At 39.5% G+C, this 24888-nt stretch overlaps 1 protein-coding gene and 1 non-coding gene across 2 annotated transcripts; both read left to right on the plus strand.

Annotated features, from left to right (window-relative positions):
• Positions 1-770: 770 nt before the first annotated feature.
• STRAP (serine/threonine kinase receptor associated protein) lies at positions 771-20373 on the plus strand. The gene is made up of 10 exons (XM_020894555.2): positions 771-1205; positions 1946-2081; positions 9612-9693; positions 10510-10582; positions 12457-12553; positions 13201-13338; positions 16894-17030; positions 18524-18673; positions 19052-19117; positions 19806-20373. The coding sequence occupies exons 1-10, from the start codon at positions 1094-1096 to the stop codon at positions 19865-19867; spliced, it is 1053 nt and encodes a 350-aa protein (XP_020750214.1). The 5' UTR covers positions 771-1093; the 3' UTR covers positions 19868-20373.
• Positions 11983-12166, plus strand: LOC139030708 (small nucleolar RNA SNORA23). Its single transcript, XR_011483116.1, has one exon. It is a non-coding gene; the product is annotated as a small nucleolar RNA SNORA23 (small nucleolar RNA).
• Positions 20374-24888: the final 4515 nt, after the last annotated feature.

A 24888-nucleotide genomic window follows, 5' to 3' on the forward strand; every position in this document is an offset into this window, starting at 1 on the left:
GGATGGCATCACCAAGTCAATGGACATGAGTTTGGGTAAACTCCCGGGAGTTGGTGATGGACAGGGAGGCCTGATGTGCTGCAGTCCATGGGGTTTGCTCAGGGCACGACTGAGCAACTAAACTTAACTGAACTTATATATTAATATCCGTATACTGGGAATGGGAACTCAAGCTTTACTGATGTATTTCATCAAAGAATTTGAGGACCACCGTTCTAGAGTCCTTCTAAGGCCTCAAAAAAAAAAAAAAAAAAAGTAATTTGAAATTAACTGTATTTAAAGTCACAAAGTCCGTCTAACATACTAGCAATGGAGAAATGTTACGTGGCTGGGGAATGTACTTAAAGGTCCTGTAGACAATCCCGGAGGAGCTGCCTTATAAAACTGTTAGGGATGAAAAAAAGTTCCTAGTGTTTGCAGGTTTGGGTCATCGCTGAGACGTTCACATACCCAGCACAGTCCAACCGGCTGAACGGCTCGGTGCAAAACACACACAGGCCGCCAGGTTCAGGCGAGCAGTAGCCGCTTTCGCACCTGGCAACTCTGCCCGGAAACTGCATGGCCACCACAGTTCTGGAGTGCCAGCTGAGAGCTCCGCGTCCCGGCTTTGAACCAGAGCCAAAAACTCCGCCAGGAGCCGTGCGTACAGGCGTGGGGCTAGCGTGCCGCGTTCAGCGTGCGTGCTCTAGCGCCTGCGCGCTGTCGTCTTCGCGCCTGTATGCAGCTTCTGCCGGGCGAATCCGCCTTCCCGCCGTCTCGTCACTTCCGGCGGGAGCTCAGCGTCATTGGTGTCATCACTTCCTGCCGGTACCGGTGTGGACGGTACGGGTCGTGGCCGCCGGTTCTCCGCTTCTCCCCTTCCCCTACTCTCCTCCCTCCCTCCCTTTCCCTCCCTCGGCGGCGGTCGGTCGCCCGTCGCGGACTCCCTGACCCGTCCTGACCTTGGGGCTACAGGATTGGCCTTTTCCTGTGCCCCGGCCCAGCGTCAGTGTCGGGGCGGGGGCCTTGAGGAGCCGGAGGCGCTGCCACAGAGAAGAGAAAAGACTAGACGACCCTTCGGCTCTGCAGCCGGATCGCTAGGCTCGCCGCCGCCATGGCGATGAGGCAGACGCCGCTCACCTGCTCCGGCCACACGCGGCCTGTGGTGGATCTGGCCTTCAGTGGCATCACGCCTTATGGCTATTTTCTAATCAGCGCTTGCAAAGGTGAGCGGGGCCGCTAGTTGGGCCCCTGATGGCTGAGGTCGGGCGGAAAGCGAACTAGGTTGGCATCCCCATTGCCGAACGAACTGCGGCTCTCGCAGCGTTTGAGGTTAGGGCCCCACGGCGGGCTGATGGGGAGAGGAATAGTTGTTAGGGCTCCCGCAGCTGACGCCAAGAGAGGCTTTGCTAAGTAATGCCCCTAACGAAGGCTTCTCAGTTTACCTTTATTGCTATTTCTGGAGAAGCTGAACTGTGCGCTTGCTTAGACGTCCCGGCCAACAAACAGTGTAAATATCTCTCAAGGATTTGGCAGAATGTAGCAACTAGGCCAGGCCTTATTTTACGAAGACGTAGCACTCCTATTATCTCATTGAATAGTCTTTTGTCCTATGGAATTTTTCATTTCCTTTTTCCATCTTTCAAATGGAAGCTGTATGTGTGTGGGTGTGTGAGAAGCTGAGATTTATGTTAAGAAGTTTGCCCAAAATAAGACTCAAACCTAAATTGTTTTGACGCAGGTCAATCTTTTCACCTAGTTACAAATGCTTCCCCGAGAGAATGTGCGGCTGGGTTCGTCATTGAATTTATTTCTGAACGATCCTTAGTGACCCCAGTGAGTGAGAATAGTTCAGACAACAAAAGCAGTTTCCACTTTGTTTTTCAATATGATCGTTTTATGTTTGAGTCTTAGATTTTAAGTCCTCCGAACTTCTAAGTCACATGTCGTCTTCAATATTTTTTAGATGGTAAGCCTATGCTTCGCCAGGGAGATACAGGAGACTGGATTGGAACATTTTTGGGTCATAAGGGTGCCGTTTGGGGCGCAACATTGAATAAAGATGCCACCAAGGCAGCGACAGCCGCTGCAGATTTCACAGCGTAAGTGCAGCCAGAAATGGCCACCTTTGGAGTTCTCTGTGGATTGTGCTCTGAAATGGTCAAAACGTCGTTAAAGGTTACTCGTGAAATTCTCACTGCCTTCCATATGGAACACCCCGTGTTTGCTCTCACCAGAATTCCAACCTGATCCTACCTGCTTCATTCTCTTAAATGGTTCTCAAACTGTTCACAGAGACTCAAATGACTTCATTCTGTGTTAGGGTGAAATCTAAATTGTTCTTAATTTTTCCCTTGCATCTAGATTATTATTATCATTTTTGTCGATTCCACCAGCAGAATGTCTGCTGATGACATTATTCCTTATGGCACTGCCATCTTAGTTCAGGTCTCTACCACTAGTCGTTTCCCATCTGTTCATCCTCCCTGGTGCTGACAGTTGTCTTCCTGAACACAAATACCATCAGGTCACTTCTCTAGCTAATGCTTTTCCTGTCTTCCCTCTGCTTTGTCAGTGATCCCTGACCTTGGGTGTACATTATTAGAAGCTTTTAAAATACTCATGTACATATTGGTCTGGGGATGGGGGTGGCGGGGGGAGCGATAAAGTCCCCAACAACACTTTCCTTGCCAGAAGTTCTTGGTGATTCTGATGTGCAGCCTTTAATCACCCGCCTAAAGGTTAAATTTCAGTTGTTGCCTCTTTACACTTTGGCCCATCCTAGTTCACCATCATCATCTGCACTGCACACCCTGTGCCCCACAATCTGGTTATACTCTTTGTTGCCCAAATGGACCTTCCTTAAGCTGATTTTTGGCTTTTGCATATGTTATTAACCTGACTTGCCAATGACCCACTTTCCCGTCTGCTCATCTGTATCATATCTTATATAACCTTGGTACCTCTACTTCCTAATGTTTGTGACTTAGCAGACACTTAAATGTTTTAAGGAAGACAACATCAAGGGTTGTTGTACATGCAGTAGATTGTTAGAGTTGAGAGTCTCAAAATGAAAGTGTTTAAAAAATTTTACACTAAGGAGCAATTGTAAATGTGTTTGTTGCGCCTTTGTATTAAGCAAATTAAACATACTAGGTTTATTATGAAAAATGAAGGCAGATTGATTGAGGTGGTGCATATATAACTATATGTTTGTTGAAACTTGTAGAGCTCTATGCCATAGAGTGAGTTTTACAATACATAATTTTTTAATAGAATTTTTAAATAAACAGAGATAAAATCCATGCTAATGTGGGATTAAATTTGAGATGATGAGAGATCAGTAAGAAAAGTTAAAATGTCAGTTTGAACTTTTTTCTTTGCCTTCAAGGAATAGATGTGTTAGGTTTATGCATAGCCATGATAAGGGTTTGTGCTCTGCCCTGTTGTGATTCTATGCAATTCTGATAAAATAAGGAACTACTTGGTTTTATGTAAATCCTTTAATGTCAAATGTTGCTTTAGAGGTCAGCATGCATGCTTATAATGTGACAGACTCCTTTGTTAATTATGGGATGTGAAAAATAGGAAGCAAAAGTGATTCTCACACAAGGAAGATTTGTGGAGGACTGGAAGGCGAGGGTGTCCATTCCCTCTTTTTGCTCACACTGCCGGCTGTGTTAAACTTCTGGCTCTTACAGTACTTATTGACTTATGTGTTGTTGCTTCTTGAGGCCATGGGCTATGTCTTATATTTTTTTGTATACCTGGCTTGTTCAGCACTTTTGTCAAACAAATAACTTAAGGAAGTTTCTGAAGCAGAAGAAACTAAGAATGGATGAATTAGAGATCTTGGTTTTGTTTCTGAGACATTTATGTCTCCTGTGAGTTCAACCTATTTTTTTTTTCCTTCAATTTCTCCAAAGTTTATTTTTTGCTGAGTCCACTAGGAACATTGTCATTGGGAGAGAATGTCATTGGTTTCATAACAGAGACAGAAAATTGAAATTAACAACTCTGTGTGTGTTAGTCGCTCAGTTGTGTCCGATCTGTGACCCCAGGGACCGTAGCCTGCCAGGTTCTCCTGTCCATGGAATTCTCCAAACAAGAATACTGGGGTGGGTTGCCATTTCCTTCTCCAGGAGATTTCAGATATTTGTTAAGTGGATTTTAAAAATGTCATTATTGAAACTAGGTCTCCAGTTTGCTAAGTTAATAGTTAATAAAGTGATATTTTAAATTAAATTTGATTGGGTAAAATGTAACAAGATCTTAGACACTACAGACATTAGAATTAAAATAGACGATCTTTTAAATTGCATTTCTGGAGAGATTCATTTCTGTTAATCTCAGTTCTGCTTTATCTGGCTCAAACATGAGTGCTAATGACATGAGCAAAATGCTCTGTCGTCTCTTGCCTGATGGACAGTCTTGCTCTGATCTGAGACTTGTACAGAAGCTTGTTAAGAATGATACCCATCTCTGTAAAATCTGTGAAGACCTGATGCACATTTGACAAATTGTAATGTCAGCCCTTAGGAAAGAAATGAAATGCATTAGATAGAAATTACTGCTCATGTGATAATTACTCTGAAATGGAGAGAGAAAAAGGTGTGAAAAATAGGTCACTTTAAATACTTAACAGAGTTCTGAAAAGAGTAGTCAAGATTTTATCTTGCTGCCAGAGGTACAGTTATCTTTGTTTTTAGGTCACTAACAGCGTTAATAACCCAAGTCATACATTTGAGGACGTTTCTCTGTATAGGTATTCAGTGGTTTTTTGGGACTTTCTTAACATTTCAGGTCTTAGTGTCTGTGTTTACACGGGGTTATTAAAAACATGAATGCTGGGGCCAGGTTGTGTTTGAACACTGGCTCCATCCTTTAATAGCTCTGTGATCTTGTGAACTTTATTTAACCTCTCTCTTTTGCAGTTTCATCATCTATAAAAGTGAGAATAGCAATTGTGCCTACCTCTCGTCGTGAATGGGCTTCCCTGTGGCTCAGCTGGTAAAGAATCTGCCCGCAACTTGGGAGACCTGAGTTCAGTCCCTGGGTTGGGAAGATCCCCTGGAGAAGGGAAAGACTACCCACTCAAGTATTCTGGCCTGGAGAATTTCATGGACTGTATAGTCCATGGGGTCGCAGAGTCGGACACAACTGAGAGACGTTCATTCGTTGTGAATATTAAATGAGTTGATATGTTTATATTTAGCATATTACCTGAAATCTAGTAGCTATGTAAATGCTAACATGTGTAAGGTAACACTGATAGCTACCACCCCAACAGACCAAAATCATGTGTTCTTTTGGAACATCTATGGCTAAAGCCAAGAAACCTTTGGGTTTCATGCAAGGAAGTTCTAGTAGATCTAAGTAGCAAGAGGGAATACTTTTGGGTTTTTTCCCTCTCAGTTCAGGCTTTCAGGTGCCATGATATAGTGGGAAAGATGTAAGCATTTGCATTAAGCAGGCTTCCCTGGTGACTTAGTGGAACCTGCGCCAATGCAGGAGACATAGTTTCCATCCGAGGGTCAGGAAAATCCCCTGGAGAAGGAAATGGCTACCCACTCCAGTATTCTTGCCTGGGAAATCTCATGGACAGAGGATCCTGGTGGGTTACAGTCCATGGGGTTACAAAAGAGTCAGACACAACTGAGCAACTAAACAACAAGGCCTGAGTTCATGTGCTAGCCATACTTTGTATTTTCAGTTTGATCATGAGATGTTTCTTAAACCTCTTGTTTCATATTTGTCAAATGAATGTAAGCCAAGTGTGGTTTGGGGGCAAGTCAGAGAGACTTTTTTCCACTTACGTGCCTGAATCTAGCCTCGTGTCTGTTGCATAGCAGGTGCTTGGTTAGTGGGAGCTGAGACTTAACCCTCATTTGTTGTGTGTCTGTCTGAAGTGTGGGGATGTATGCTTCGTTTCTTTATATTCTCACTTAATGACCTGTATGGGCTCTGCTATTATGGAACTTGACCCAGTAAAGAAGAGCTCCTTAGTGTAATTTTAGGTGTCAAGTTTATCGAAAGGAGAATTTTGTCTGTTTTTCTTATAGAGAAAGTATACTCAGCAGGGTTGGTCCATGTGACAGTTTGGAATGTTATCTTGAGGTAATTTGGGCAGGCAGCTGAAAAGTCAGCTGAAACTGTCCCTGAAACACCATTCTCTTTATATCTTTTAATTCATAGAGCTAATGTTACCACCACATCTCCTGATCCTCTTTTTTTTTTTTTTGTCTTCTTGTAAAAAGCCCACAGGAAGAGCTAAATTTTCTCTCAATAAGGTTCTCAATAAATCAAAGGTGCTATTGTCTCCTTTTTGATGGCTTGGCCGTCATGTTAAGACAGGCAGTCATTTTCCCGAAATAGCTTAATTTTTTGTTAAGGCCTTAAAGAAGTAAGTTAAGCAGCCACTCTTTTGAGACTGGTGAGTCCTTTCTCAGAATATGAAGAGTATTGAACAGATAGCATTGATCACATGCAAAAAAACTGGGGACATAAGAGGTATCACTAGTTCATGAAGATGGCAGGTACATCTTGAGTTGTACAGAAATGAATGCTATAGGATCAGCTGTTGAGAGGGTATTGTTAATGATGTTTCACTAAGCATCTTCCTTTATGGACCCTTCCTGCCATTTCTCTCAGGGGAGCTCTGTGGAGGATGTCCTTTCCCCTGCTCTGATTTGATCCCTGTAGCCAGCTAGTTAATAACCGGTTTCTTGCCTGGAGTTTAGGTTATTCCAGGTTCCTTTTAGGATTCTAAGCTGTTTTTAGGACTCTTATTGTGAATAACGTAAATGTGCCAAAGTTAGTACAAGTGACTAGAACATGCTCTGTTGGGGAGTGTGGCACTCGATTTTACTAATGTATCTAAGTGAGAGGAAGGCGAGTGTAGATACGTTGGTCCTCTGGATGGTACTAGTACAGTCGCTCCAGTTGCCTCTGCAATAATGAATGGACATGATCTAAGCAGAATAATTAGATTTTGGGGAGTTTGGGGAAGATGACTGAATATCCTTGAAATTTGTATCTCTAAGGACATTGCCCAGTTTCTTTGAGACTTGAGAGTGTGTGAATAGGATAGAGATTTCAAGTATATTTGATATTTTCTTCACTTTTGATGTGCTTAGTCGCTCAGTCATGTCCGACTCTTTGCAACCCCATGGACTGTAGCCTGCCAGGTTCCTCTGTCCATGGGGATTCTCTAGGCAAGAATACTGGAGTGACTTGCCAGGCCCTTCTCCAGGAGATCTTCCTGACCCAGGGATCGAACCTAGGTCTCCTGCATTGCAGGCGGATGCTTTACTGTCTGAGCCACTTTGGAAGCCCTTTGATACCTTCTGTTGTTATAGCAGTCTAATCTGTGTGAACTCTTAAAACTGATTTCCCTGTGATTAAAAGTAAACATGTGGACAAAACTAAAAGTAAGGTAAAATTAAACGCAGTATAAGCTGAGTTCTGTGGAAGAACAGAAAGGAATGGTTGATGGAAGGGAGAAAAATAGAAGGTTTAGTGAAAAAATAGCATTAGTGATGACTCCTGAGGATGAGTAGAACTGATTTAGCCGAGAATGTAAAGTTTGTTGCTGCTGCTTAGTTGCTAAGTCGTGTCCAACTCTTGTTGTGACCCCATGCCTTTGTCCATGGGATTTCCCAGGCAAGAATACTGGAGTGGTTGCTATTTCCTTCTCCAGGGGGCCTTTCTGACCCAGGGATTGAACCCTTGTCTCCTACATTGGGAAATGGCTTCTTTACCACTGAACCACCAGGGAAACCTAAGATGATAAAAATACAGACCAAGTAGAACCCTATGAGCAAAGACAGAGGAGCCATGGCTTGTTTGAGGGATTGATTGTTCATTATCTGAGGTGACTAGATTCAGAGAAATAATCCAAAATGAGGTTGGGAAAGTAGGATTGGACCAGAGAGTTGAATTGGAAATGGGAGAGGGTGGAATAGGTTTCCTGTGCAAAGAGAAATTAACATTTGAGAGTTAGTATAATACCACTCACAGGTGACATTCTTTCTCTCAGAACATATTTACTCAGCCACTCATGACTCATGTCTATGATTTCCAAGATTTATATTGTATCATAAGTGTTTATTCCTGTTAGATGCCTCATGTTTCTTTAAGTTGCACATACTGTTACACTCCGCTACAATGTTTCTATTTTTTCCCCTGGTATGTTTCTACATGCTCTGTAAGACTACTGGTTTTGATGCTTAGATCTTCTGGACTTTCTGACATACATGGTGGTGTGGTTTTTGTTTGTTTTCTCTATATCCATGTGTGTTTGTCTTTTATTTCTTCTCTCTCTCTTTTTTTAAATTTATTTATTTGACTGCATTGGGCTGGGTCCTAGTTGAGGCACTCCGGACCTTCATTGTGTTATGCAGTATATTTCATTGTGACTCGCTGACTTAGTTACTCCCCGGCTTTTGGGATCTTAATTCCCTGACCACAGATGGAGTCCATGTCTCCTGCATCGCCTGGCAGATTCTTAACCATTGGGCCACCAGGGAAGTCCTTTAATTATCTTTCTTAAACGTATTATTTAATGTATATATACACACACACATATATATATATATATTTTCTTCTTCTTCTTCTCTGCTAAAGCTAACACTTCTGAGGCAGGAACTTCAGGATCATGTTTTTTTCCTCCCTTTTGTGCCCTAGCACTGAGTCTTGAGTGACATACTTGATATGTTTATTCTATGTTTAATGAATGCTTTCTCTATTTTTCTTTTGCTTTCTCTGTTTCATTGTTCACTTTGTTCCTAAAAATAAATGTCAGTTACATTAGAATGGAATTATTAGAATAATTATTATGGAGGGTAGCTTGTTCCTCATGACAATTTCTTTTTCCCATGTGGAAGGTTTTCTTGTTTATTTTTCAGTCACCTCTTCTGATCTGAAATGAACTTTTTTTCTTCTTTATTGTTCAAGCTTTTTTATTTGGGGGATCTTCTTAACAGTATTTCTGTGAACTGTTATTTAATCATTATCCCCCAGCATACACATACATACATATGTGTGAATAGACACACAACCACACATATACTTTGGGTTGGGATGGGTTTGTTGGAAAACCTACAATTGAGAGATTTGAAAACCTACAATTAAAACCCTCAACATTAGCATTATGTAATCAAAGACTGATACTTTGTGTGGAAGTTAATTGGACTAGGATTTGAAAATTCAAGTCAACTTTGAGGAAGAGATGGGAGAGTATTTTTTTCCCTTCTGTCTTGATTGAAAATTTTATGTAATCTCTCGTCAAGGCTTTTTATTCTCCTGTAAAAATTTTTTTAAGTATTTATTGTTTTTCATCTCTTGATTCTCATGTATTATGAGTATAGACTAAAAAAATTGGAAAGGTGAAACTGAATTGGTTAAAATGTTTGCAGTCGTGTTATAAGGATATTATGGCTAGAGGCTAAAAGGAAAGTAAGGATTTCTGGTTCATGGGTCTTATTTACTTAAATTTGATCTTTTCCATTGTCAAAATTATATTGCTATATCATTTTAATCTTATACATTTATATAACATCTCAAATATCTAACTTATTTGGTAACTAATTATCAAAATTGCCATATGTTTGTCTTTTATGTTTTACTTTTAGCAAAGTGTGGGATGCTGTCTCAGGAGATGAGTTGATGACCCTGGCTCATAAACACATTGTCAAGACAGTGGATTTTACGCAGGTATTAGAAAGTGGAGTTTGTTTAGGGAGTTAAATTGCTGTTATTATAGGATATGGCTGTGGTTTTATATTTGATTGGTTTGTATTTAGTTCATGTTTGATTTTGTGGGGGAGTATTTTGTATATGGTGACTTACATTTGATTTGACTCTAGATTAAACTATATTCCTTTACAGTTGATTCTTGATTAACATGGTTTGAACTGTACAGGTCCACTTAACATGAATTTTTTTCAGTGGTAAATACTGCAGTATTACACAGTCTGCAGTTGGTTGAATCTTTGGATATGGAGGAACTGAGTGTGGGAGGGGGGACCACATATATAGAGGACTGACTATAATTGATATGTGGATCTTCCACTGTGTGGAGGATGGGTCCCTTAATCCCTGAGTTGTTTAAGTCAACTGTATTTCTTCTTGGTTGATCCTATGAGATTTTTAAGAACCCTGGAACTCTTGTATCAACAATAGCAACAAACATCTAAAAAACCCAAGTAATGTTTCCCAGTGACTTAGAAGGGAGAGGGTAAATTTGAGATCATCACAGTCACACTACTCAGTAGGCAGCGGAAGCTGAGCCAACTGAGAGAAGCCATGTGGTTGGTGGTGTGACCTTTGAACTGGGAAGCTTACAGGATTTGGCGATTATGAGAAAGATAAATGCTTTATAGTATTTTCTCAGGAATAATTGGTCTCTGTGCATCTCTTTGTAACATCTGTGAGCTTTATTTGCATTTTATGTAGTGTTGAAGAAGCTGCAAAGAGATATAACTATTAAAGTAGTTAATCTAATACCATTTTACTTGTATGTGTTTTCAGGATAGTAATTACTTGTTAACCGGGGGACAGGATAAACTGTTACGCATATATGACTTGAACAAACCTGAAGCAGGTAATTTTAGTTTATATGTATTTGTGGTTTTGTTTTCTTCTAATTTAAATAATTTTTCCTGATTAAAGGAATTCATGTTCAGTACTCAAATTAGGAAAATGTAGTCATAAAGAAAAAATTAAATTTTAATCCACCATCCAGTCCATCCCCACTCCCCACTCCCCCAGTCATGTGGCATCTTTTATTCCCTGACCAGGGATCAAACGCACACCCCCTGTATTGGAAGTGCAGTCTTGACCACTGGACCACCAGGAAAGTCTCCTCATCCAGGATTATTAATTAATGTCTTTAGTTTTGGGTTCATGTTTTTCCAGTCTTTTTTTTTTAATGCATGTATTTTTTAAAAATGGATTTTTAAAAATACTATCTTAAAAAAATTTTATCCTGATAGACTTTTATTATGACACTAAGTCTTAAAAGGTACATAATAGTGTTAATTACCTTTTGGTTAGAAGGAGTGGTTATTATCTGTAGAAGGTGAGAAGGGTAAGAATTCTCAATGTATATACATACTTGGATTTTTGAACCACATGGGTGTATCAGCTATTCAGAAGAAGGTTTAAAATCTGTAGTAATTTTTTCATGTCTTTAAATACTCTATTCATTCTTTCTAACGACTTGTGTGACTTTCCATTCTGTGGATAAGCAAACTAACCAATCTCCTATTATGGTCTGCTTGGGCTGTTTACAAATTTTAAAGATTATAAGCAGTATTGTGCTAAACATCCTTATAGTTGCAAATATTCCACAATTGTTTCTGTAGAATATCTACATAGAAATAGAATTGTTGAGACAAAAAGGAGATACACTTGGAAGCCATTAATAGATATTATTACCAAAGTGGCCACCAGTGAAATATAAAAATGTACCTTTAGCCAACCTGTTCTAGCAAACACTGATAACTAGCTTTATCTTTGCCAGTTTAATAGAAAAATTCTTATTAATGTGAACTTGAAAAATAATTCATGAGGTTAAAATACTGTTGAATACCATTTTAATTTACTTATTATATACTAATTGGGTTCTTAAATTTTGTATTGTGGGCACTGTTTATTCATAAGTCAGTAAGCTTTGGGAGCTTATAACAAAGTCAAAGCTATGTTGGAAATTAAGCAGTTATCCTTGAGATACCTTTTCTATAGGTACTTCTAAGGTGAGGAAACAAACTGCATTTATGGTTTATTCTCCTTTGGTATCTGGGGATTAATAACTTTATGCTAAAACATAGCAGACTACTCTGACCTCACCAAATCAGTGTACCTTCTGACTCAGCAGGATAGTTCAAGGGTCTTCTTCCTTTCTCAGAGCTGCCTTTTGAAAGTGACTCTTCCACTGTCTTGCATTAGAAAGAGGAACTTTTACTCTGTGCGACAACAGAGTAGAAACTTCAGGTGGTGGCTGCTATAATGTGTGCACGGTTTTCATCTGTGTCTGATAGCAGTGTCTGTCTGTGTTTTGCATTCAGCTCTTGCTATCCACACAAACATCATGCAGCCAAAGAGTAAGTTGGGATCATAGTACTGGTCTAGTGTTGTCTCTTTGGACCTGCCCACCACTGGCCAGCCTCCAAATTCCCACACACAAAACTTTGGGAATAGAGATTGTTGCTTCGGGGAATTTAATGTAAGATATCTGTAGTAACTTTCTCTTTTAAGTGGTGGTGCAGGGCAGGGGGAGCAGCTTTAAATGTTTTGATTCTTAAACTCTGAGGTACAGTAACTTGTTAATCCCAGTTTACCGAAGTGTAGTCTTCAAAAGGTTAAGTGGTTTGCCCAAAGTCAAAGTTGTGTTGAATGGTATTGCCTGCAACATCTGCTTTTGCCCAGACATAGCAAGTTTATTAACAATTGTGTTTTAAATTGTTTTATCTGAAGAACCTAAGGAAATCAGTGGTCACACCTCTGGTATTAAAAAAGCTTTGTGGTGCAGTGAGGATAAACAGATCCTTTCAGCGGATGATAAAACTGTTCGGTGAGTAATTTTTCTTTAATAATTTAAAGTTTGAAAATGTGTTTGACCTTGGAGCTTATTGTTAAGTTTTCTGTAACTATCATGTAGGAAGAATTGTGTCTGAACATTACAACTGTGGCTGCATCTGGGTCACATTTTTTCAGAGCTGTCTGCTATAAACATGGAGTGAGATTCACAAGACTCAATTAAAGCTATTGACATCTTTATAATAGCAGGTGCTCTTAACCTGGGTGAATGGACTGCCTGGCCATAGCATGTCCATTATATCCCTGAAATTCTATACAAAGTTTTGTGAACTGTATTTTTCTGTGGAAAGATAGTTATCATTAGACTCACAAAAATAGAGTATGAGAACCTTTAGAGCAGTGCTGAAATTGATTAGATTAGGAGATATATCTTAATAGCATAATCACTTGGGAAGTATATTTAAAGTATTAGTTTTGACTTTACCAACAAGCTACCAAATAATTTGATGTTTCATGCGAAAGCCACATTTCTCAGTATCATCTGTAATTTGTGAATTGGAGTCAAGGTTGTTTTACTGCAGTTGTGGTTATTTTTTCATTGGTTAATCTGCAGGTGTAATTTAAACTGTAAGTATTTTTCTTAAGTGAGTAAATACCACCTTCTTTTGTTTTTTTATGCAGCCTGTGGGATCATGCTACTATGACAGAAGTGAAATCTCTAAATTTTAATATGTCCGTTAGCAGTATGGAATACATTCCTGAGGGAGAGATTTTGGTAATAACTTATGGACGATCTATTGCTTTTCATAGTGCAATAAGGTATGTCTGAGAAGTATCTTCATTTTCTTTCCTGGTAACAAAGGGGCAGTTTAGTGTACTTAACATTTGGAAGGCATGTACTAAGGTATTTAATGCTTTTAAAGGCAAATCTTGGCATATATGAGGTAATATGGAGGAAGATTGTTTCCATACCTAACAATAGTGAGTTTTTTGAAAATTCTGTAGGCTTTAATCAGAAGAATTAATCAGATTAATTTCCAGGTGTTTGGGACATATATTGGTAAAATGTAACAAGTTTTCATGTATATTTTTCTTTAAAGATCCCTAGACTGATGCTATAATTTATATTGTTCATTACTCTAAAACCTCTGTGATCTTGATTCTGCCATTTCACTTTAAAATTTCAGAAAAATTAGTGATTTTTCTTTCTGTTTCCAAGTAGGGCATAGATTTAATGATTTTTTTTAAAAGCAGACTTAATTTTTATGACTATAAATATATTAAGTGCTTATGTTGGAAATTTAGAAAATATAATTTTGAAAAACTTGGGTATAATCCTGTAGCCATAGAACTAGAAAGTTACTGGTAGCTGTATTTTTTGCTAGTCTTTTTTCTTTGGGGTGTGTGTGTGTTTGTGTTTTTTTCTTTAGTTGCTAGGACCCTAATAAGTATAATTTTCATTTTTTTATTCTAAGATACTCTTAGACATTAAAATTCTTTGAAAACATTTTTACTAGGTGTATTATTATAGAGTCTGAGTGAGTGAAAGTCACTCAGTCGTGTCTGACTCTTTGCGACCCCATGGACTATACAGTCCATGGAATTCTCCAGGCCAGAATACTGGAGTGGGTAGCCATTCCCTGCGCAAGGGGATCTTCCCAACCCAGGGATCGAACCCAGGTCTCCCTAATTGCAGGCGGATTCTTTACCATCTGAGCCACTGGGGAGGCATTACAGAGTCTACCACGTCACACATTAGTTTCCCTGTTGTAACTCTGCAGTGAGATTTATGATACATCTCTTGCATGTTTCTTCACAAGAGAATCTGTCAGTAGAATTACCAGTTCAGAGGTCAGGAATGTTACGGCTGGCACAGTCTGCAGCCTGCGTGCAGCTTTGTCGCCTGCCTCTGCCTGCCCATCCCAGCCCCAGACAGGAGCCTCCCACACACTGCACTGCTCTCGGGTGGGTAAAATCACAGAGAAACATGAGTGGATAACAACAGAAGATGGTGTTGGAATAGTTGGGATCAACAATTTTTCACAGGAATCTTTGGGAGATGTTTAGTCTGCCTGAACTTGGAACAAAGTTGAACAGACAAGATGAGCTGGTGCTTTGGAAAGTGTGAAAACTACTGGTGAGCTCTGTTCTCTATCAGGAGAAGTAAGTGAAATTAATGAAGCTCTTGCAGAAAAGCCAGGACTTGTCAACAGATCTTGTTATGAAGATGAGGGCCACACTGAGTAACTCTCCAGAATTCAGTGAACTGTTGGGTGAAGAAGCATGTGAGAAATAGAGAAAATCTACTGAGGAGTAAAAATGGAACCCCTGAATAAACTCGTTTAAACAAAACAGAGGGTAGGAATGTGTTTAAAGTTCCCAGTGTACATACCACTTATTTGATTTCCATAAAGAATGTACCACATTATATTCTGACCAGCAGTCCTGACCTTTTCTCTGTAAAGGGCCACTTGCAGAGCTGAGCTTCACTGAATGGCCGAAAAAGTGAGAAGGCAGTCAAGATGGAGATGAGCAATTAAGAATGCTAGAGAGTTCACACACACACACAAACACACAGTGAATTGATAATAATGGAATGTTACTGCCCAAAACCATTAAATTGTGCAGCTGAGTTCATTGGTTGCTTCTGGACTCAGGCAGCGTGCAGCCCTGCTGTAGAACCTTGCCTGAAATGGTGGTGGAGGAGGTTTCCTGGCCTATTAAATATTCTGCCATTTAAGCCAGAAAGTTGCTATTCAGTGATCCTGCATAAGTCATGACTAACTTTCATTTTCATGCTTTGTAGCGTGTGATGATGGGAGTAGGATGGCAACATTTTGGAGCTGAAATGCTCTAATGTTTTGTGTTGGAAGCGTTTCAGGATTTTTAGGGTTAGGCTGGAAAAGAGCCGGTGCCCAAACTCATTGATATTCAGGGGAAGCTATTGTTATGCATTGATTTTTATTACGTAGCTCTAGTCTCAGATTTGGTTATTATTTTATAGCCTGATAAATAAAACTGAGCCATTTTGAGCAGTTTTATGTTTAACAGCATTAAAGCTTTTTCCTTTGCAGAAACATAAAAGTTCTCAGTAACTGAAAAATAATATACAAATACTCCTTTATATTAATTACTTGCTGTAAAAACTTCTATTTACAAAGATAATGCGTGTTTGTCCTGGAAAAATTAAACAAAGCAGAACTAAATTTTTTTTTTTCAAAGCAAAAATCCTAATATATTAGCCATACTGTTTTCATTAGCCAACCTAATCATTTCCAGGAAGGCATTCACTGCACAAAATAGATATCCCTCTATGGAAGGGGCTGTGTATTTTGGGGATGCATTTCACTGGGGCATAGTAGCCTTCTGTTTTTTTTCCCCCTAATATTATTTAGATGTGTTTTTGTTTGGTGTTTTTCCTCTTTTAAAGATTATAGTTGATTTTTAAGATTTAATTTCTGCTGTGCAGCAAAGTGATTCAGTCATACGTACACATTCTTTTTTATATTCTTTTCCGTTAAAGATTTATCACAGGATATTGAATATATTTCCCTCTGCTCTACAGTAGGGCCTAGTTGACCCATTCTCTGTATAATAATTTGCATCTGCTAACTCCAGACTCCTACTCTCCCTGCCCCATCCCCCAGCCCCCTTGGCAACCACCGGTCCATTCCCTGTCTGTGAGTCTGTTTTGTAGATAAGTTCATTTGTGTCATATTTTAGGTTCCACATATGTGATACCTTATGGCATTTGTCTTTCTCTTTCTGACTTGCTTCACTTAGTATAATCTCTAGTTCCCCCATGTTGCTACGAGTGACATTATTCATTTTTATGGTTGAGTAGTATTTTGTATTTATGTACCACATCTTCATTATCCATCCATCTGTCAGTGGCCATTTAGTTTCTAGGTCTTGGCTGTTGTAAACAGTGATGCTGTGAACATAGGGATGCCTGTATCTTTTTGAATTATAGTTTTGTGTGGATACATGCCCAGGAGTGGGATTGCTGGATCATAATGGCAACTGTATTTTTAGCTTTTTGAGGAACCTCCATACTGTTCTCCATAATGGCTGTACCAGCTTACATTCCCACCAACAGTGTATAAGGGTTCCCTTTTTTCCACACCTAGAGGGTTGTTTTTTTTTTTTAGCAGCACTTTGTTGTTCAGTCACTGCTCCGTGTTTGACTCTGTGACCCTGTGGACTGTAGCCTGCCATGCTCCTCTGTCCTCCTCACATATGTCAGTATGTTTGACTAAATGGATATTGGATTAGTCCTTAAGTTTTAGAATTTAGGAACATTTTAAATGTAACATCATTTCCTCATAATATTTATGAAATATTCAAAACTTACAAATATTATTTTTTTTCTAGTTTGGACCCAATTAAATCCTTTGAAGCCCCTGCAACCATCAATTCTGCATCTCTTCATCCTGAGAAAGAATTTCTTGTTGCAGGTGGTGAAGATTTTAAACTTTATAAGTATGATTATAATAGTGGAGAAGAATTAGGTAAGTTGTCTTTTTTTTTCCTTAAGATTATGTAGGTACCTTGGTCAAAGGTTAGGTTTCAGTGATTAACACCTCAGTTAGCCATTTTTTAGCTTCTACTTGCTTTCTAGCTATCCTGCTTTACAGTCCAATGAATTTAAGCTTGTTAGAATTGTACACAGAATAAAACACAATTTCGTTTTGTTTCTTCGGGAAAACTGATGGATTGTGTTGGGTAAATGGAATCTCAGTGAATACACTATATTTTAATTGTTCAGTGTTCATAATTTATTGGTTGAATATTAAGTGACTTAAATAGAGATTCTTTCCCATTGTTTTTATTTAATGTCACTTTTCAAGTTTTAGAATATTTTGGCCACATGTTTTATTCTCTGAAGGAGAGAAAGTAAATTATTTGTGGGGTATCTGAGGTTACAATTAGTGAATACAGAACCTTGGATGCAGATATTCTTATTTCAAAATCTCAAATTCTTTCTACTCTTATGATAATTTTTTATATTCATGATAACACAGTCATGATATTCCCTGGGAGAAGTTAGTGCATGAATGTCTCTTGAGTTGAGTGGACATGGAGACAGAATAAGAACATTGGTCTAGTAAACAGTTTTGAAAACTGGTAAGGTGAGGAAGCATCAGAAAGTAAGTGAAAAAAGTCCGGAAATAATGATATGCCTTAAACAGAATAACACCACTACTAATGTGTACATTTTCTCATTAAACTCTATATAGAATCAGTATTGATCCTTTATCTTCTTACTCTCTGTGATGGAATGACTAGTGGACTCCAGCTCGTCTGCTTCGAGAGTACGAGAGGCAGAGTGTGTAAAAGAGCTCCATCTGGTGGTTCTCTGTAGGCATAGTAAGAATTGCTTCCCTGGAAAATAGGAAGTGAGTTTAGGATTTGAAAATGGGGATTGAGTTGATAGGCTTTAGACTTGAAGGTAGGGTGTCGTTTACCTCCCTTTCTTTATCTTTTTTCTGGTTTGTTTTAAAAGAGATTTCTAGATGTCTTTTTAAAATTTATTGTTTTTGGCTGTGCTATGTGCAGGCTTTTCATCTAATTGTGACAAGCAGGGGCTCTTCTCTGGTTGTGGTGCTTGGGCTTCTCATACTGGTCTCTCTTCTTGGAGAATATGATCTCAGTAGTTGCGACTTGTGGGCCCTAGGGCTTTGGCTCAGTAATTGAGACACACAAGCTTAGTTGCCCCGCTGCATGTGGAATCTTCCCGGATCAGGCATCAAACCCACATCCTCTGCTTTTTGCAGGCAGGATTCTTAAGCACTGGACTATCATGGAAGTCTCCTTTATTTTAATTGGAACATGAAGTCTTGTTTTTTTGTTTTGTTTTGTTTTTTTATGATGAGAATCACTTTAGTTTTAATTCGGTATAGTTCTTTGACTTTGCCCTCAGAAATTTCACATCCTCTCTAGTGTATCAAGACTCAATGTCCTGTTTAAGTATTAAATTATCTAATACCCTTGTCTTTCTCAGAATCCTACAAAGGACACTTTGGTCCTATTCACTGTGTGAGGTTTAGTCCTGATGGAGAACTCTATGCCAGTGGTTCTGAAGATGGAACATTGAGACTGTGGCAGACTGTGGTAGGAAAAACATATGGCCTTTGGAAGTGTGTGCTCCCTGGTAAGAATTTTTATTCATAATTTTGTATCATTTTTCATCATTGATTCTGTCTCTCTGTCTTCTATAGAATAAGGTTTAAGCGAAGAGTAGCCTGATGAATAAATCATCCATTAATCTCTGAATAACATTACTTATTGATCCTTACTAATAAAGTAGACATGTTAATAAAAATACTGTTATTGATCCCAAGTCGTTATAGTTTGGATCTAAAAGTATGAATCTGAAAGATACACTATTTTAGAATTACAGTTATTAAAAAAGGTGTTTTGTAGTTTATTGCTTGCCATAGTCTTGGTGTACTCTTCTTAACTGTTAAAGCACTAGAACTTGCTCATGACATTGTAATTCATGTAACCGTTGCTGCTCTTCTTTTCACAGAAGAAGATAGCGGTGAGCTGGCAAAGCCCAAGATCAGTTTTCCAGAGACAGCAGAAGAGGAGCTAGGTAAGCGGCAGCGGCTGGCGCCTGTAGGGGCGTGGGGGCGGACGCGCTGGCGGGCTCACTGGCGGGTCTGTGCGGCGTGAGCGTGCGCAGACCAGAGCGGGTTTACCTATGTGTGTGTTATATGTACATGTGAATACACAAAGAAATCGTTTTAAATACCGACTTCATGGCGCTAGCCACGGATATGTATCATGGAGGTGACTGATATGGTTACTCTTCAAGGACTTAGAGTTTGACTTAGGAGGCAGATGCTGAAGTATACTGTTGGAGTTGTAATTTTTACACAACACTTGTTAAGAACCAAGTGCTCTTTCCCAAATATAGAATTACAAGTTGTAATGTGCTCTGATCAAATATAATATTGATTGAAATTCAAATCAATAAAGGAGGGAGCCAGATCTTCAAAAATCTGACTTATAATTCAGTGTTTACTAGACAGTTGAAGTCACTGAAAATGTAGTCCCAAAGAGAACCCCCCTGGAGTGGAAGAGTTTGATGGGAAATGGTCCAGTCTCTCCTCGTTGCTTCTTAGCGGCCTGGGTTCTCGTTTGTGGCATGTGCTCTTTTGCCTCCCCTCACTAGCACGCTTGAAAAACTTTTTCATTCTTTCCTTAATCTCACAGAAATATAGAGTGGCTTCTTTCCTCCCTTAAGTCAACTAATGAGACTTTCTGTTTTTGAATTGTAGAAGAAATTGCTGCAGAGAATTCAGATTCCATCTATAGTTCAACTCCCGAAGTTAAGGCCTGAGCATCAGGCACATGCCGCAGACAGTACACAACTTACGGACTAAACAAGCAGAGAAAAGCGTCCGCCTCCAGAGTTACTCTCTGCTGACAGCAACATGAGCAGTATATAATGAGGAATACGAATTAGCTCCAGTGCTGGAACTAACCTACTTGGTGATACCTATGAGTGAGAACACAAGAGTATCAGCTAAAGGCTGATGGAGTTATGGTCTTATAGTGTGATGGTCTGTTGTCTTTTTAATGAGTATGTGTAAGCCAACATCCAATTTCTCTTATTACAATTAGATTTCTTGTAGCTGTTTATGTTATTATGAAGAGGGAAAATATATTGGCCTATTTTTCTGACTTTTCCCTTAAAAGCAGAAAGCTTTTTTTTTTTTTTTTTTTTGCTTTAGTTATAAAGAAGAGGGAATACATGATAAAGTAACAGTTTGATTTCTCTTATTGTACACTGCTTCTGAACATCTAATTGTTTTTAGTTGTCTCAATAAAATGGCTCTAAAACAATGCTGCGTGTGTTTCTTGGGGAAATTGATAGATTTGAGTAGTTGGGATGTTTTGGCTGCGCTGGGTCTTGGCTGTGGCACTTGGGATCATTTTTTCAGTTGCAAATGCAGGCTCCTAGTTGAAGCACGTGGGATCTAGTTTCCTGACCTGGAATTGAACCCGGGCCCCCTGCATTGGGAGTGTGGAGTCTTAGCCACTGGACCCCTGGGGAAGTCCCCATAGATTGTAGTTTTATAAATGGAAATGGCCAAAAAGTTTCTCTATATCATATCAAGAGACCACCCAGTTAAAGAATCTGTAGTGAACAGAAATTGCTTCCTGATTTTGAAATTCAGTTACTTGTACTGGATTTTTGAAGTCTTCATGAGCTTTGGTAGAGTTTTATATACCTTTCTCCCTCCTAGATTGGACAGAAATGCTTGAACTGCCTTTTAAGAAAACTTTCAGGGAAAAAAATGACTTATTTAAATGATAGATACTTGTTATGAGGAACAAAAGTTCAGAATTAGCAGAAAGATAGCAGAAAAATCATGCAAAATCCCACCAGCCCCTAAAATCTATTAAAATTGATCATAGCACATTAGTATACCTTTGTGAGTATATACACAGATAGAAGAGATTTTATAAGAATGGGGGATAATTTTAGTCCACTGTTTCACTACCATTTTTTTTTTTAATTTTTCCATTTATTTTTATTAGTTGGAGGCTAATTACTTTACATCATTGCAGTGGTTTTTGTCATACATTGAAATGAATTAGCCATGGATTTACATGTATTCCCCATCCCGGTACCCCCTCCCACCTCCCTCTCCACCCGATCCCTCTGGGTCTTCCAAGTGCACCAGGCCCGAGCACTTGTCTCATGCACCCAACCTGGCTGGTGATCTGTTTCACCCTAGATAATATACATGTTTCGATGCTGTTCTCTCTTTTTTTTTTTTTTTTCAGATTCTGATTTTTTTTTTTTTCCCATTTATTTTTATTAGTTGGAGGCTAATTACTTTACATCATTACAGTAGTTTTTGGCGGCCATACCACCCTGAATGCGCCCAATCTCGTCCGACTACCATTTTAAGTTCAGGTGATACTCAAGAAATCCTCTTACCACCCTTCTAATAAAATGGATCGACTGAATTTAGATTTGTGATACATTTATTTTTTAATAATGTGGGAGGAATACTGAACTTGTTTGGAAGTACTTCAGACAAATGAATAATATCTGCCAAATTGCTTTTTCTCTCCTTATTTATCTGGTGGATGATCCTTGATAACTTTCCTTAAAAGAAATAACCAACCCAAAAATAAGTCTTTGAGAAAGCACAGTAGGCTGTGACTGCCTTACCGGGCCGAGAGAGGTGTGTTGCGGAGAGTCAGCTGATGGTCCACATGCGGTCCCCTGGGCAGGGGGGCGGGGGTGTATTTCCTTGTCAGCTTGCCACATGCCTGATCCTTTGCAGTATTCTCTACCACAGACTCTAATCATACTCTGACTTACTGTAAATAAAGTGGAGCTTTATATACCCCAGACTGAAAATTTGAAATTGCATGGCAATTTATGAAGTTTGTGACCAAAGAGAATTTCTTCTACTTAGGTTTCCTAAAGCTCTAAAGACCCTACATAAATGCGTACTTAACACCATCCCTGAGTGGCAGATAGCTTGAAATCTCTAAAAGTTGAAGCATGGAAGCAACCTAGGTGTCCATCAACAGATGAATAGATCAAGAAAAAGTAGCTGTACATACATGCAATGGAATATTACTCAGCCATAAGAAGGAATGAATTTGAGTCAGTGCTAGTGAAGTGGATGAACCTAGAGCCTGTTATATACAGAGTGAAGTAAGAAAAATATATATTAATGCATGTATATGGACTCTAGAAGAATGGTACTGATGAAACTTTGCAGGGCAGGAATAGAGACCAGACAGAACAAACTTGTGGATGCTATAGGGGAAGGAGAGGGTGGGATGAACTGACAGAGTAGAATGGAAACATGTTGGTACCATATGTAAAGGAGATAGCGGGAAGTTCCTGCGTAGCTCAGGGAGCTCAGCTCTCCTGTCCTCTGATGACCTAGAGGGGTGGCGTGGGAAGGTGGGAGGGAAGGGATATATGTATACTTGTGACTGATGAATGTATGGCAGAAACCAACACAACATTGTAAAGCCAGTATCCTCCAGTTAAAAGTTTTACATTGAATTTCGGGCCATAGAACTCTGTCATGCCATAGTTTATACTTGTGTAACTACAGTGTTCATGTTGGTCAGATCTCTGGTTGATTGCATTGTATTAATTGTCCAGTTCTTAGGTTATTAGATTCAGATCATCCAGTTAAGTCATTTTAGGTTTCGGCTTTTGCCAGACTGAGTTGATCATTAGCTACTTTTGTTTGAACAACAGAGGATATGTTTTTAGTGGCCTTGCACATGCTAAGTATACAAAGCACCTGACAGGCTGTGGGAACAGAAGGTGTTTGGTATCCTTTGTGTCTTAGTTTTCTATTGCTTCTGTAACAAACATCACAAGTTTATGGCTTGAAACAACACAAACTCACCTGACGGTCCAGGCCGTCAGAAGGTTGAAATGAGTCTCACTGAGCTGGTGTTGGCAGGTGTTGGCAGAACTGCATTCCTTCTGGTAGGAGAGAATCTGTTTCCTTACTTTTGCCAGCTTCCAGAGGCCCCCAGCATTGCTTGGTTCATGGTCCCTTCCTCCATCGTCAAAGCCGACATCTTAGCATCTTCAAATCTCTGAGCCTCCCACAACCCTCTTTCATGTCAAAGACATTTGTGATTACATTGGACCCAAGTCAGTTCAAGATTCTTAATCCCAGCTGCAAAGTCCCTTTTGGCATGTAAGAAACATTCAAAAGTTCCAGAGGTTAGGATATGGACATCTTTAGTGGGCCATTACTCTGCTTACCACACTTGATAATGGTAGAACCCTGTAGTAGAATTTATTTTAGCAAAAAGTTCAAGTTTGTATTTTAAAATTGTATCTGTCAAAGCCTCCAGTGTCCTGTGTGTTTCTAACCCAGTGGTTACTTTCTGTTTCATGGGCTGTAGCCCTCCAGGCTCCTCTGTCCATGGGATTTCCCAAGCAAGAATACTGGAGTGGGTTGCCATTTCCTTCTCCAGGGGATCTTCCCAACCCAGGGATTGAACCCGCATCTCCTGCATTGGCAGGCAGATTCTTTACCACTGAGCCACCTGGGAAGCCCCCATAACTTTAGCAACATTCAATTGTCTTACTTCCTTGTTTTTGAATTTTTTTTTTTTTTGACTTTATGAAACTTCTATCACACTTCTGATATTCCTTACATCTTTTTGACTGCTTCTGTATCTGCCAGCTCCTCCTTTTATGCTTGACCTCAGGTCTGGTCTGTACTTTCTAGCTCTGGTCTCCAAAGAGAAAATGTAGGATTCAGTATCTTCCGAAATCTTTCAAATCCCTATATCCTGCCTGCAGCCATGAGCGCCAGAATTTAATATCATAGTTGCTCCTCCACCCTAACTGTTAGTAAGCATCTCAGGTTTACCTGTGGAAAACAAATCTTAATTTCTCAACCAAACCTATTTCCCCTCTCATGGGCACTGCCTAATACTTCTTCAAGCTGAAAGACATAAAGTCCTTGAGTCTGTTCTCTTACCCTATTTTTAGTCTCTGTGTAAGTCCTGTGGGTTCTTCTGAGTCTGTACTTGACTCATATCTACAGTTACCACCCTAGGCCAGGCTCTTCCCATGTGGACTATTCTAGTGCCTAACTGTTCCCATTTTATCCCTACTCCCTCACCTCACCTTCATCCCATCCGTCCTCTGCATAGGAAAGCTAGTCACTTGAGGGTTTGAAGAGGCCGAGTGACTGTCTTGTTTAAATCCACAGTATCTTCCTATTATACCATATTTTCACTATTTTCTGACTGCTGCCCTCTGTGACTTCATTTTTCCCTTGTTTGTACTTCCTTTAGCCATTGTGGCTTCAATTCTCATCTTTTTTTTTTTTTTTTTAAGATTTTTGTTTTTGATGTTTGATCATTTTTACAGTCTTTATTGTATATGTTACAATATTGCTTCTGTTTTATGTTTTGATTTTTTGACCACAAGGCATGTGGAATCTTAGCTCCCCAACCATGAATCGAACCTGCACCCCCTACATTGGACGGTGAAGTCTTAACTGTGGACCACCAGGGAAGTCCCTCACAAGGCCTTTGACTTGGCTTGCTTGCTATTTCTGCTACTTGCGCCACTCTTATTTAAATATTTGCATGGCTGGCCCTTTCTTGTGATTCAGGTGTCTGCTATTTTGTCCTATTTAATCTTCCTGCTATCTGAAATAATCTTGTCTCTTTTTTGTCTTCACCAATACTGCTTTGCTTAAAAAGGTGGCTGGTATATTGGAAGTGTTCTCATAGATGTTGAAATAAGTCCCTAAACAAGCATCAAATTGCACCAGACCAGGGAGATGATTTTTCACCTCTCCCCCATGGAGCAGACCTTTCTCCCCACTGAAAGTCGGA

Source organism: Odocoileus virginianus, chromosome 23, assembly GCF_023699985.2.
Source record: "Odocoileus virginianus isolate 20LAN1187 ecotype Illinois chromosome 23, Ovbor_1.2, whole genome shotgun sequence".
In the NCBI taxonomy this organism is placed as follows: Eukaryota; Metazoa; Chordata; class Mammalia; order Artiodactyla; family Cervidae; genus Odocoileus; species Odocoileus virginianus.